Source organism: Macaca nemestrina, chromosome 20, assembly GCF_043159975.1.
Source record: "Macaca nemestrina isolate mMacNem1 chromosome 20, mMacNem.hap1, whole genome shotgun sequence".
NCBI lineage: Eukaryota > Metazoa > Chordata > Mammalia > Primates > Cercopithecidae > Macaca > Macaca nemestrina.
Genome location: NC_092144.1, coordinates 17,832,626 through 17,846,432, shown reverse-complemented (window position 1 = coordinate 17,846,432; position 13,807 = coordinate 17,832,626). Strand labels below are relative to the sequence as shown.

Below are 13,807 nucleotides of genomic sequence, written 5' to 3'. Positions count from 1 at the left end.
TCATTGTGCCAAGACAGCCAAATGGGGCACCTGGTCTTGCCTTGGGGAGGTCTGGGAGGGCTTCCTGTAGGAGGCAACCAGGGAACTCCAACCTTAGAAGTTAGTTATCTCCAAAAAGCCAGTTACCACCTCCATCATAGCTACCTCCGAAAGCTGATGTCTGACTAATCCATCCATCCATCCATCCACCCACCCACCCATTTATTGAGCTTCTGTAGATGCCAGGCATGGTTCAAGGAGGTGCTGGGTACAAATCAGGCAAAAATCCCTGCCAGGATGGAGCAGAGTGGGGGATGGTCCCTCCAACCACAAGCAAATTAAATGACAAGATAATTCTGGAAGGGAGTAACTGCTAGGAAGGAAATAAAACTGAGTGAAGGAGGGAGAAGTGTCCCGGTTTCAAAACAAGATCCATAAAAGCTTAGCTAATCAAGGATGCCACCTTCTCCCTGGGTCATGGGGACCTTATCAGCCTCCAGCAGACAGTGCATGGAGGAGGAACTCCTCCCAGTGGCCCTGCTGGCTCAGTCGCCTGCCCAGCAGTAATTGAGCGCCTCCGGTATGCACCAGGCAACCTTCTGGACATTAAACTGGGTGGGGGATGGGAGGCAGGTTTCTGTATGCCTTTGGGCACGTCACTCCCCCTCAGGCCCTCAGGTTCACTTCTGTAACTAGGGCTTCAGGATGGGTCATTCAGCAACCCCAGAGCTGCCCTGCCCGTCAAGCCTGAAGTCTTTAAGGAAATAGCATTTAGAGCGGACTGTCCCCCCAAAAAGCCCCCAAGGTGAGAGTGCATAGATGGGGGTGTTTATCCCCATTTCGCAGATGATCAGGATGAAGCTCAGAGGAGAGGCAGGAGTCGCACAGGCTGCGCGATACTGACCCGCGTCGGGGTCCAGGCCAAGGTCCCCCGCCTCCGCCCCAGTAGCCGGGAGGCTTCTGTCCCTTTAAGAAAGCCCCGCGGAGCCAAGCAGGAAGGGGGAGGTGCCAACGCCCGGGACGGACGTCTGCAGCAGCCAATGGATGCGGCAGTCGCGGCAGCGGCGGCCAATGGGCACGGCAGGGGCGGGGCCAAGCGGCCGAACCTGGTTCCCGAGGCGCGGCGGCCGCGGCTGGGGGCGGGGAGGGGGGCGCAGGACCCCAAGCGGGGGTCCCGGAGCCAGAGGCAAGTATCCTGGGGTGCTGGGGGCGCCGTGCTGGCCAGGCCGCTGCCCTGGCCTAGACTGGTCCGAGGGCTAGCGCGCCGGGGGCTGCGGCCGATGGGCGGGGCGAGGGGCCGCGGGGGCGGCGAGCCGGGGGGCACGGGGGTCGGGGGTGCCAGAGGGGGCGCGGCCGGGCGGGGGTGGTCGGGGATGGGGGTCACTGGGGGCGAAGGGGATCCAGTGGGGGGGTCCCGATGGAGGCGTGCAGGGCCAGGGGCGCCCGAGGCGTGCGGGGGTCGGGTGCCCCAGACTGGTGGCGTCAGACAGGCGTGGGGCGTTGGGGGCCTGGGTCGCGGCTTGACTGAGGGCCCGGCCGGGGCTGTGGGGCGTCAGAAGGGCGTGGGGTGTTATGGGATCGGAAAGGGGGGGCGTCTGGGGACACTGGAGTGTTTACGGCGAGACGGAGCCGCTGTGGGGGGAGCCGGCCCGTGCTGGGGGCGGTGGTGGTTGGGGCGGGGGGTGGGAGGGGAGGCCGAATTGTGCGGGCGCGGGGAATTATGGGGGTGGGGGCTGGGAGGGTCTCAGAAAGTGGGGCCCCAAGCCCGGGAGTAGCAGGCAGGTGAGGGCTGGGGAGGGGATGCGGCCGGCTGGTTTGATGGCTGTGCCACACTCTTCTGAGCTTGGGGCCTGGGGGACGGAGGGATTGGTTGTTGGTTCAGGAGGCCTGGGGCAAGGAAGAGGCTGTGGACTGTGTTGGGACCTCGGCCACTCCTGAAAAGGAGGCTTCTTTGAGGGGGTGGGACCGAGGCCTGATGAGAGGAGGATGGTCTCCTAGAGAAGGGTTTGGGCCAGGGTCCCTGATGTTGGGGTTGTGGGGGATAGTGTTAGATTCAGGGTGTGAAAGGAAAAAACGCTTGGGGTTTCTGGGTGATTACGGTTGGTGCTTTTGGGAAGGGTCTCCCCTTTGGAGAAGAGGCTGGAGGTGGGAGGCCCTGGTAAAAGATTCAATTCCCCCAGTGGCCCTAGAGGCTCTAAAAATGGCTTCCCTAAGGCCTCAGAGGCTGTCCTCTCCACAAAAATCCCAGCACCCCTCGCTTAGCATAGAATCAGGCAAAGTCACAGGGCCTGAAGCCCCAGGTTCAAATCCTCCTTTGGCCTTTGGCTTTCTTTGTGACCTTGGGCAAATGGCTTTGTCCCTCTGGCCTGTTTCCTGTTCTGTAAAATGTTGGGGGGAATCTTCCCTACTTCCTTGAGTGTTTGTAAACATCGAATAATAATTAGCTCTAAGAATGGCTAACACTATTTGAGCCTGATGCCAGGGGCTTGATGCGTGGGTTAATTTCTCCCAACAAGGTGGGGTTGTTATTATACCCACTGTATAGATGAGGAAACTGAGGCCTGGAGCCCTTGAGTTACACAGAAAGTGATCAGCAGTATGGGGGATAGGTACAGTGGAGTCTTTGAGGGGCTGTGTAGGATTCTGACCCACATCTCTGCCCCCCACTTCCAGGGCCAATTCCCGTCCCCCCAGCAGCATGGCATCGTGTGCTGAACCCTCTGAGCCCTCTGCCCCGCTGCCCGCCGGGGTCCCACCGCTCGAGGACTTCGAGGTACTGGATGGGGTTGAGGATGCAGAGGGTGAGGAGGAAGAGGAGGAGGAAGAGGAGGAGGAGGATGACCTGAGTGAGCTGCCACCACTGGAGGACATGGGACAACCCCCCGTGGAGGAGGCTGAGCAGCCTGGGGCCCTGGCCCGAGAGTTCCTCGCTGCCATGGAACCCGAGCCCGCCCCAGCCCCGGCCCCGGAAGAGTGGCTGGACATTCTGGGTAAGGAGCAAGGGTGGATCGGGGTGACCTTGGCCCTGGCCCTCTTGTCCCCTGAGCCTCATTTCCCCATCTGTGCTGTGAGGGTTGGAAGTCACATGGTCACCACCATGATCACCAGCCAGAGGCAACTACTGGAGATGCTTCACGTTGATGTACCCCATTCATTGACTCACACACATGTACAATGTGCTGTGTCCCTGTTTCCCAGATCTGGTGACAGTGGCTCAGAGAGGCTGAGTCCCCTGCCCAGAGTCACACAGCCAGCACGCCGGGCACTGGCAGCTCCTAACCCCATCACTGCATCTTTTTTTGGCGTTTGTCTGACACATGCTTGGGCTCTGAAAAATGTGTCCTGAGTGTACGCCAGCCTGGGCAACACAGCGATACCCCACTTCCAGAACCAAAAGTGTGTCCTGGGGTCAAGTAGATCGGAGGAATGTTATTTTGTTCAACCTTCTGGTTGGTTCACAGTAGTCATAGTATTGTAAATGCTCAGAGAAATCCTAAAGAAGAAAACTAGGTGAGCCCACACATGTTCCCCCCAATGTACTCTATCACAGCAACTGAAAACAAGAGAAATGTTAGTATTCTGTGGAAGACGTTTTGCTGCTAGTATAGTACTGATACCTAATATACCAAATAATGCTGGTCCCATGCAAATAATAAGATATCATTACCACTATCAATTGTACTAACAATACTATAGTAATAGTGTGTGATCATATTGATACTGATGGAACAGAAATATTACTAAATGTCACCACCAGTACTGATAAAAATCTTACCACTTTTTTTTTTTTTGAGACAGCGTCTCACTCTGTCGCCTAGGCTGGAATGCAGTGGTGCGATCTCAGTTCACTGCAACCTCCACCTCCCAGATTCAAGCAATTCTTCTGCCTCAGCCTCCTGAGTAGCTGGGATTACAAGTGTCCGCCACCATGCCCGGCTGATTTTTGTATTTTTAGGAGAGACAGGGTTTCACCACATTGGCCAGGCTGGGCTCGAATTCCTGACCTCAGGTGATCCACCTGCCTCGGCCTCCCAAAGTACTGGGATTACAGGTGTGAGCCACCACGCCTGGCCTCTCATTTTTGTATTTTTAGTGGAGACAGGGTCTCACCATGTTGGCCAGGCTAGTCTCAAACTCCTGACCTCATGTGATCCTCCTGCCTCAGCCTTCCAAAGTGCTGGGATTACAAATGTGAGCCACCATGCCTGGTCATTTTTTACTTTTTGTAGAGATGGGGTCTCACCATGTTGCCCAGGCTGGTCTCAAACTCCTGGGTTGAAACAGTCCTCTCACCTCAGCCTCCCAAAGTTCTGGGATTACAGGTATGAGCCACCATGCCTGGCCTTTGCTTAAGTTCTAAATTCATCCCACTTGGTGCTATGGTGGAGACACGGTGTCACAGGGCCTCTGCTAACCGAGAGCCCCATGAGCACCTCATTTCATGGCTGGGTACATGTGAGTCATTGCACCTGGCCTTTGCTTAACTTCTTTTTTTCTTTTTTTTTTTTTTTTTGAGACACAGTCTCGCTCTGTCGCCCAGGCTGGAGTGCAGTGGTGTGATGGTGTGATCTCGGCTCACTGCTACCTCCACCTCCTGGGTTCAAGCTATTCTCATGTCTCAGCCTCCCCAGTAGCTGGGATTACAGGCAGCCACTACCACACCCAGCTAATTTTTGTATTTTTAGTAGAGACAGGGTTTCGCCATGTTGGTCAGGTTGATCTCGAACTCCTGACCTCAGGTGATCTACCCGCTTTGGCCTCCCAAAGTGCTAGGATTACAGGCATGAGCCACCATGCCTGGCCTTTGCTTAACTTCTAAATTCATCCCACTTGGTGCTGTGGTGGAGACACAGTATCATAAAGGCTCTCCTAACCAAGAGCCCCATGAGTACCTCATTTCATGGCTGGGTAAACTGAGGCCCAAACATCTCAGGGCTAGGATTTCAGCCTGACGGTGGGGAGACTGGGTTCTTTTTTTTTTTTTTGAGACGGAGTCTCACCCTGTTGCCCAGGCTGGAGTGCAGTGGCGCGATCTGGGCTTACTGCAAGCTCCGCCTCCTGGGTTCACGCCATTCTCCTGCCTCAGCCTCCCGAGTGAGTAGCTGGGACTACAGGCACCTGCCACTACACCCGGCAAATTTTTTGTATTTTTAGTAGAGGTGAGGTTTCACTGTGTTAGTCAGGATGGTCTCGATCTCCTGACCTCGTGATCCACCCGCCTCGGCCTCCCAAAGTGCTGGAATTACAGGCGTGAGCCACCAGCCCGGCCGAGACTGGGTTCTTGCCATTTTGAACAGATGCTGGCCTAAGCTTGTGATTCTCCCACACTGGCCTCTCAAATAGCTGGCAACCCGGCCAGCCTTAGTTTTCTTAAAAAAAAAACAAAACCAGCCGGGCGCAGTGGCTCACGCCTGTAATCCCAGCACTTTGGGAGGCCGAGGCGGGTGGATCACGAGGTCAGGAGATCGAGACCATCCTGGCTAACATGATGAAACCCCATCTCTACTAAAAATACAAAAAATTGGCCGGGCGCGGTGGCTCAAGCCTGTAATCCCAGCACTTTGGGAGGCCGAGACGGGCGGATCACGAGGTCAGGAGATCGAGACCATCCTGGCTAACACGGTGAAACCCCGTCTCTACTAAAAAATACAAAAAACTAGCCGGGCGAGGTGGCGGGCGCCTGTAGTCCCAGCTACTCGGGAGGCTGAGGCAGGAGAATGGCGTAAACCCGGGAGGCGGAGCTTGCAGTGAGCCGAGATCGCGCCACTGCACTCCAGCCTGGGTGACAGAGCCAGACTCCGTCTCAAAAAAAATAATAATAAAAAATAAAAATAAAAATAAAAATACAAAAAATTAGCCGGGGCCGGGCGCGGTGGCTCAAGCCTGTAATCCCAGCACTTTGGGAGGCCGAGGCGGGCGGATCACAAGGTCAGGAGATCGAGACCACGGTGAAACCCCGTCTCTACTAAAAATACAAAAAATTAGCCGGGCGCGGTTGTGGGCGCCTGTAGTCCCAGCTACTCGGGAGGCTGAGGCAGGAGAATGGTGTGAACCCGGGAGGCGGAGCTTGCAGTGAGCCGAGATCACGCCACTGCACTCCAGCCTGGGCGACAGAGCAAGACTCCGTCTCAAAAAAAAAAAAAAAAAAAAATTAGCCGGGCGTGGTGGCGGGTGCTTGTAGTCCCAGCTACTCGGGAGGCTGAGGCAGGAGAATGGCGTAAACCCGGGAGGCGGAGCTTGCAGTGAGCTGAAATCCGGCCACTGCACTTCAGCCTGGGCGACAGAGCTAGACTCTGTCTCAAAAAAAAAAAAAAAAAAAAAAAACTAGACCAACCATTATTCACTGAGCTGGTCCCTAGCACCAGTACTGTCACCCTGAAGTCTGTCCTGTCCTGCCCAGTGTCCTGCATGTGGGATCCCCCACTGTGGTGGCCACGTGGCCACTGGAAATTTGGCTTGTGCCCCAGTGTTGGGCCAGCACCCTCTGGACAGCTAGTGGGCATAGCTGAGGGTAGGAGTGGGGGCTCAGGGGAGCGGCTGCCTGTTTAAGCCGCCAGGTGACAGGCTGCATGTCCCTGGACCCTGGCAGGGAACGGGCTGTTGAGGAAGAAGACGCTGGTCCCAGGGCCACCAGGTTCGAGCCGCCCAGTCAAGGGCCAGGTGGTCACCGTACATCTACAGACGTCGCTGGAGAACGGCACACGGGTGCAGGAGGAGCCGGAGCTGGTGTTCACTCTGGGTGACTGTGACGTCATCCAGGTGCGGACCGGGGTGGGACAGGGCAGGGGCGAGGGGCGCGCCTCACTGGGTCTGAGTCTGCCTGACTGCCGGCTATCCCCACGCACCCCAGGCCTTGGATCTCAGTGTCCCACTCATGGACGTTGGGGAGACGGCCATGGTCACTGCTGACTCCAAGTACTGCTACGGCCCCCAAGGCAGGTGAGAATCGGCCATCCTTAGGGTCTCTGCAGATCTCAGGAGGGGGATGGGTGGAGTGGGTGTACCCCTTGGCTCATCATATCTACCTGCCTGTTTTATAGACGACGAAACTGAGGCTGGGTGAGGTGGCTCACACCTGAAATCCCAGCACTTTGGGAGGTTGAGGTAGGAGGATTGCTTGAGGCCTGGAGTTCCAGACCAATCTAAGTAATATAGACCCTATCTCTATACAAAAATATATATAGCTGGGTGTGGTGCACATCTGTAGTCCCAGCTGCTGAGGAGGCTCAGGCAGGAGGATCACTTGAGCCCAGGTTTTCGAGGCTGCAGTGAACCAAGATTGCACCATGGCACTCCAGCCTGGGCAACAGAGTGAGAACATGTCTCTAAAAAAAAGAGGAAAACCGAGGCTTAGGGAGAGGAACTTGTTCGTCAAGTCCCACAGCTCCAAGGCGGCAAGTCACTTCCCCTGCACTTTACTGAGGAGGGAATGACAGAGGGCGGAGGGTAGACAGATCCGGGGCTTGAGCCAAGCTCGCTCCTTCTATGCCAGCCCAGCGGGTTTAGGGGTCACCAGGTCTGAGTGTTGCCCCTGCCTGCCCCCACCCCACTAGCAGGAGCCCATACATCCCCCCGCATGCGGCCCTGTGCCTGGAGGTGACCCTGAAGACGGCCGTGGACGGGCCTGACCTGGAGATGCTCACGGGGCAGGAGCGCGTGGCCCTGGCCAACCGAAAGCGGGAGTGCGGCAACGCCCACTACCAGCGGGCGGACTTCGTCCTGGCCGCCAACTCCTACGACCTCGCCATCAAGGCCATCACCTCCAGCGCCAAAGGTGACCGCTTGGATCAGATCCCCACCACCTCCCCTGCAAAGGTGTCCACTCCATGCCAGAAACTTCCAGCCCCAGAGAGCCTCAGACTCAGAACATTCTAGAATAGCCCAGAATATGAGTAGATCCCCAACTGCCCCTAACCTAGGGCCTGTTGCAGACTCGTGGTGTATCCCAGACCAGTAGAGTGTTGTAGAATGCAAGTGGATATGGTGACGGGGTGACAGTAGACAGGGCCAGTTCACATACACCATGGGCTAGGCCCTTGCTTGCTTAAGGCTCCATGTTGTAGCTTCCTCAGGAGAGCCCCAGGAAAGCGCAGCCCTTCGTCCTGGGTTAAAATTGGGGAAACTGATGCCAGCGAGGCAGCCTCCGCAGAGGGGTGGGTGTCGGGGTGTCTGTTGGTGTGGTGACGGCCGCTGTGGGGGGCATTGTCTCCCAATAGTGGACATGACGTTCGAGGAGGAGGCACAGCTCCTGCAGTTGAAGGTGAAGTGTCTGAACAACCTGGCGGCCTCGCAGCTGAAGCTCGACCACTACCGTGCGGCCCTGCGCTCCTGCAGCCTTGTGCTGGAGCACCAGCCAGATAACATCAAGGCTCTCTTCCGCAAGGGCAAGGTGGGCCACACCCGCGTGCCAGGCCAGGTCACTCAGCCCAGGGTATAGGGGGTGGTCCCCAACCCTGCATTTGAGAAAGGCATAGGTATCAGCCAGCTGAGCTCTGTGGGGTGCAAGTGGAGAAACTGAGACCCAGACGGGTGCAGGAGTGTGGCCTGGTGACAGCAATTTATTGGCTGAGGCCAGATTCGATCCTCAAGTCTTGGGTCCCCAACCTTTGGCCCAGTGTTTTTTGTTTGTTTGTTTTTTTGAGACAGTGTCTCACTCTGTCACCCAGGCTGGAGTGCAGTGGCGTGATCTCAGCTCACCACTGCAGCCTCCTCCTCCTGGGTTCAAGTGATTCTCCTGCCTCAGCCTCCCAAGTAGCTGGAACTACAGGCGGAAGCCACCATGCCCAGTTAATTTTTGTATTTTTAGTAGAGACGTGGTTTTGCAAGCAAGACTGTCTCCAAAAAAAATAAGGGCGGACATGACCATGCGCATGTCTCGCTCTGTCACCCAGGCTGGAGTGCAGTGGCACGATCTCAGCTCACTGCAACCTCTGCCTCCCAGGTTCAAGCGAGCACATCCAGCTTATTTTTTTGTATTTTTAGTAGAGACGTGGTTTTGCCATATTGGCCAGGCTGGTCTCGAACTCCTGACCTCAAGTGATCTGCCCGCCTCAGCCTCCCCATGTGCTGAGATTACAGGCGTAAGCCACTGCGCCTGGTTTGGCCCAGTGTTGAGAGCTCCTCACATAGAACCCTCCATGGATCCTGTTTTTTCTCGGAGTAAAGGTGGAATCCTAGTCACAGCCCTGGGCGTGGTGAGTCACGTCTATAATCCCAGTACCTTGGGAGATGGAGGCAGGTGGATTGGTTGAGCCCAGGAGTTCGAAACCATCCTGGGGAACATGGTGAGACCCTGTCTCTAAAATAGAAAAAATAAATAAGTAGGCCGGGCGTGGTGGCTCACGCCTGTAATACCAGCACTTTGGGAGGCTGAGGCAGGTAGATCACCTGAGGTCAGGAGTTCGAGACCAGCCTGGCCAACATGGTAAAACCCTGTCTCTACTAAAAATACAAAAATTAGCTGGGGGTGGCAGGCGCCTGTAATTGCAGTTACTTGGGAAGCTGAGGCAGGAGAATTACTTGAGCCCAGGAGGCGGAGGTTGCATTGAGCCGAGATCGCGCTACTCCATTCCGGCTTGGGAGACAGAGCAAGACTCCATCTCAAAAAATAATAATAATTTAATAAATAAATACATAAATAAATAATTAGTTGGACATGGTAGTACACACCTGTAGTCCCAGCTCCTCGGGAGGCTGAGACTGGAGGATTGTTTGAGCCTAGGAGTTTGAGGCTGCAGTGAGCTATGATCATGCCATTGCACTCCAGCCTGGGCGATTGATCAAGAACCTGTCTCTAAAAGAAATAAAAAAAAAAAACAACCTATGGAAACATCCATTCAGCCTCTTGCCAGTGGAGGTGGTGAGGGAGGAGGTGGTGAGGTGGGTGCCTAGATCTCCAGCTGAGACAGATCCACGGGGGAAGAAGGAGCATGTTGCGGGGGCCAATGCCAAGCTTAGTGTGCACTGATGGAGTTTGAGGGCTAGGGGAGCAGTTTGGGGGTGGCTGGAACCCAAGGATATTACCAGAGCTCCATTTGGGACTTGTATGAGTAGCCAGGAACCTGGCCGTTTTTTTTGTTTTGTTTGTTTTTGAGACGGAGTCTCGCTCTGTCACCCAGGCTGGAGTGCAGTGGTGTGATCTCAGCTCACTGCAACCTCTGCCTTCTGGGTTCACACCATTCTCCTGCCTCAGCCTCCTGAGTAGCTGGGACTACAGGCGCCTGCCACCATGCCTGGCTAATTTTTTTTTTTTGTTTTTTTGTTTTTTTTTGTTTTTTGAGACGGAGTCTCGCTCTGTCGCCCAGGCTGGAGTGCAGTGGCGCGATCTCGGCTCACTGCAGGCTCCGCCTCCTGGGTTTACGCCATTCTCCTGCCTCAGCCTCCCGAGTAGCTGGGACTACAGGCGCCCGCCACCGCGCCCGGCTAATTTTTTGTATTTTTAGTAGAGACGGGGTTTCACCGTGGTCTCGATCTCCTGACCTTGTGATCCGCCTGCCTCGGCCTCCCAAAGTGCTGGGATTACAGGCGTGAGCCACCACGCCCGGCCCTGGCTAATTTTTTTGTATTTTTTAGTAGAGACGGGATTTCACCATGTTAGCCAGGATGGTCTGGATCTCCTGACCTCGTGATCTGCCCACTTCAGCCTCCCAAAGTACTGGGATTACGGGCGTGAGCCACCGCGCCTGGCCTGTTTTTTTTTTAATTTATTTTTTATTTTTTTATTTTTTTTTGTTTTTAGACAGAGTCACACTCTGTCACCCAGACTGGGGTGCAGTGGCATGATCTCGGCTCACTGCAACTTCTGCCTCCAAGTTCAAGCAATCCTCCCACCTCATCCTCCTGAGTAGCTGGGACTACAGGTTCATGCCACCGTGCCTGGCTAATTTTTGTATTTTTTTAGTAGAGATGGGGTTTCACCATGTTGGCCGGGCTGTTTTTATTTATTTATTTATTTTTTTGAGATGGAGTTTTGCTCTGTTGCTCAGGCTGGAGTGCATGACACCATCTTGGCTCACTGCAACCTCCTGGGCTGGGTTTCTTGAAGGATAGTGAGGCCGAGGTATGGGTCCAGAGTGACGCCACCCCCTTCCCCTTACAGGTGCTGGCCCAGCAGGGGGAGTACAGTGAGGCCATCCCCATCCTGAGGGCGGCCCTGAAGCTGGAACCTTCCAACAAGGTGAGCAGGACAGGGACACCCTGGGACTTGCTCGGCTGGGAAGTCCCTCCTGTGGTCTGCCTCAGGTCTTTCTTGCTGTGGTTCTCTGTTGTGCTCCCACCTGGGCAGTGGCACGGGGTAGGTATCTGAAGGATCCTGGTCAGCTTGTGAAGACCCTCATGACGGCCACATAGTCTGGGCTCTCACCCCTCCAGTGGCTGAGGGCACTGCCAGCCTGCTCCATGCCAACATCCTTGGCCTTCCTTCCAGAACCTTCTGTCTCCTGGCTACTTTGTGCTCTGCTCCATTGACTGGCTCCCTAGGAGGGATGGGGTCAGCAGCCCTGACTTTGCTAAGCCCAGAAAGGGGCAAATGGGACCCCCATGTCCCAATGGTCCCAGCACCCAAACAGCCTAGGGTCCCAGAAGGGCAGAGTGCCAGTGAAGCCAGGTTGGCCGCCGCGTGTTCTCAGCTTCCCTGCCTTTCGCAGACGATCCACGCAGAACTCTCGAAGCTGGTGAAGAAGCATGCAGCACAGCGGAGCACAGAGACCGCCTTGTACCGGAAAATGCTGGGCAACCCCAGCCGGCTGCCTGCCAAGTGCCCTGGCAAGGGTGCCTGGGTAAGCTGGGGCACAGAATGGGCAGGGGCTGCATGCAGGGCATCCCTACCAGAGGGATTTTATTTTGCATACATGAATGTTCTTGGAGACTGGGCCATCCTGGGTGATGCAGGAGACATGGAGAAGGCCCAGCCCTGTGTGATCATGAGTGGAGTTGAAGGTGGAATTCAAGCTGGAGGGCTGCGGGTGGGGAATGGAGCCTCTTCCAGGGCATGAGGGGCAGTGTCCTGGAGGAGGGACCATTTGATTTGGGTTTTGCTATGTGAGTAGGAGTTTGCCAGAAAGTGGGAAATACATGGTCAGGCAGTGATTTGTTGGGAGGTCTGTTTGGGCTATGCTGGCAGCTGAGGCCCCAGAGGCCAGTCTTGACCTCGCTCCACCCTTCTCTCCCCTCCTTTTTATCTACAGTCCATCCCATGGAAGTGGCTGTTTGGGGCAACTGCTGTTGCCTTGGGGGGTGTGGCACTCTCTGTGGTCATCGCTGCCAGGAACTGACCGCCCAGGTGGCCGCCACTCCCTCTGCACACCATGGACCCTGCCCTGCGCTTCCCAACTCCCCCAGGCTCCCTGTCCACTGCCCTCCCTGGTCTAGCCCCCTCCTCCGGGTTAGGGGAGCAGGGATTGGGGGTCGTGCAGCCCAGCCAGCAGGAGGGACTAAGGCCCTCTAGGAGGAAAGCCCAGAGGGAGGGGGCCCTCATTCCTTCAGACCCAGTTTTCCCCCACCCTCCTTAGTCTGCTGGGCTAGGTCTCCGCCAGGGCCGGCCTCAGTTTCTCCTCAACAGGCCTGGGGGCAGCCCTTCCCCTGCCTAGTCCCCGCCTGAGTGCCAGCCCCCCTGCCCCGCCTGCCGCCCCCTGTCCAGGCTCCCTCCCCGCCACAGTGAAATAAAGCCTCCCATCCTGCGGTTTCCACAGACTCCTGAGCTTTCTTCTACCGCCACCTGGGGCTGGGCCAGAGAAAGCCTTTGATGCATCTGGAGTCACACAGCATGGTGGATGTGGGTGAGCCAGCTGGAGCTGGGGGTCTCCTCTCTGGGCACAACACACTCGCTCTACAGAGGAGAAACTGAGGCATAGAGAAGTGGGGTGATGTAGCAGGGAACAAGTGGGTTGAGAGGTCTGACTCAGGTGGACTCTGGGGGTGTTCCTGCCCAGCTCCACCCATTACCCCAGGATTCACTGTCTTTACCTGAAATCCAGGACCCCAACGGGTCCTAACTTGAGGCTGCCGCATGGGTTCTGTGGCATCATTGCTTTACCTAGTGGATGTGCGGAATTCAACAGACAGATGGTAGGAGGATGACGAGCACAGGAATTTGAGGCTTTAGTGAACTATCATTGCGCCACTGCACTCCAGCCTAGGCTGGAAGACCTCACAAGAGTGAAGTCTCTCTTTTTATTTTTTATTTATTTATTTTTAAGACAGAGTCTTACTCTGTCACCAGGCTGAAGTACAGTGGCACGATCTCTGCTTACTGCAACCTCCACCTCTTGGGTTCAAGCAATTCTCCTGTCTCAGCTTCCCGAGTAGCTGGGACTACAGGCGTGCGCCGCTATGCGCAGCTAATTTTTGTATTTTTAGTAGAGACAGGGTTTCACCATGTTGGTCAGGATGGTCTTGATCTCTTGACCTTGTGATCCGCCCGCCTAGGCCTCCCAAAGTGCTGGGATTACAGGTGTGAGTCACCGCACCCAGCTCTTTTTTTGTTTGTTTGTTTTTTTTTTTTTTTTTTTGAGACGGAGTCTTGCTCTGTCACCCAGGCTGGAGTGCAGTGGCCGGATCTCAGCTCACTGCAAGCTCCGCCTCCCGGGTTTAGGCCATTCTCCTGCCTCAGCCTCCCGAGTAGCTGGGACTACAGGCGCCCGCCACCGCGCCCGGCTAGTTTTTTGTATTTTTAGTAGAGACGGGGTTTCACCGTGTTAGCCAGGATGGTCTCGATCTCCTGACCTCGTGATCCGCCCGCCTCGGCCTCCCAAAGTGCTGGGATTACAGGCTTGAGCCACCGTGCCCGGCCTGTTTGTTTTTTTTTAAAGAGGCGGGTGTAGTGTCATGG

General features: G+C 55.8%; 1 protein-coding gene across 4 annotated transcripts; it reads left to right on the top strand.

The window, feature by feature from the left end:
- Positions 1-1,015: 1,015 nt before the first annotated feature.
- Positions 1,016-12,661, top strand: LOC105486522 (FKBP prolyl isomerase 8). 4 transcript variants are annotated; one of them, XM_011749494.2, is made up of 9 exons: positions 1,016-1,165; positions 2,653-2,969; positions 6,569-6,738; positions 6,830-6,918; positions 7,536-7,753; positions 8,196-8,368; positions 11,078-11,155; positions 11,625-11,756; positions 12,165-12,661. In XM_011749494.2, exons 1-9 carry the CDS (start codon positions 1,020-1,022, stop codon positions 12,249-12,251), a joined length of 1,410 nt encoding a protein of 469 aa, XP_011747796.1. In that variant the 5' UTR covers positions 1,016-1,019; the 3' UTR covers positions 12,252-12,661. The 4 variants fall into 4 exon arrangements, with proteins under 4 accessions (XP_011747796.1, XP_011747747.1, XP_011747874.2 ...); XM_011749445.2 differs by having other exon boundaries at positions 7,533-7,753; XM_011749572.2 differs by lacking the exon at positions 1,016-1,165 and adding an exon at positions 1,680-1,761 and having other exon boundaries at positions 7,533-7,753.
- Positions 12,662-13,807: the final 1,146 nt, after the last annotated feature.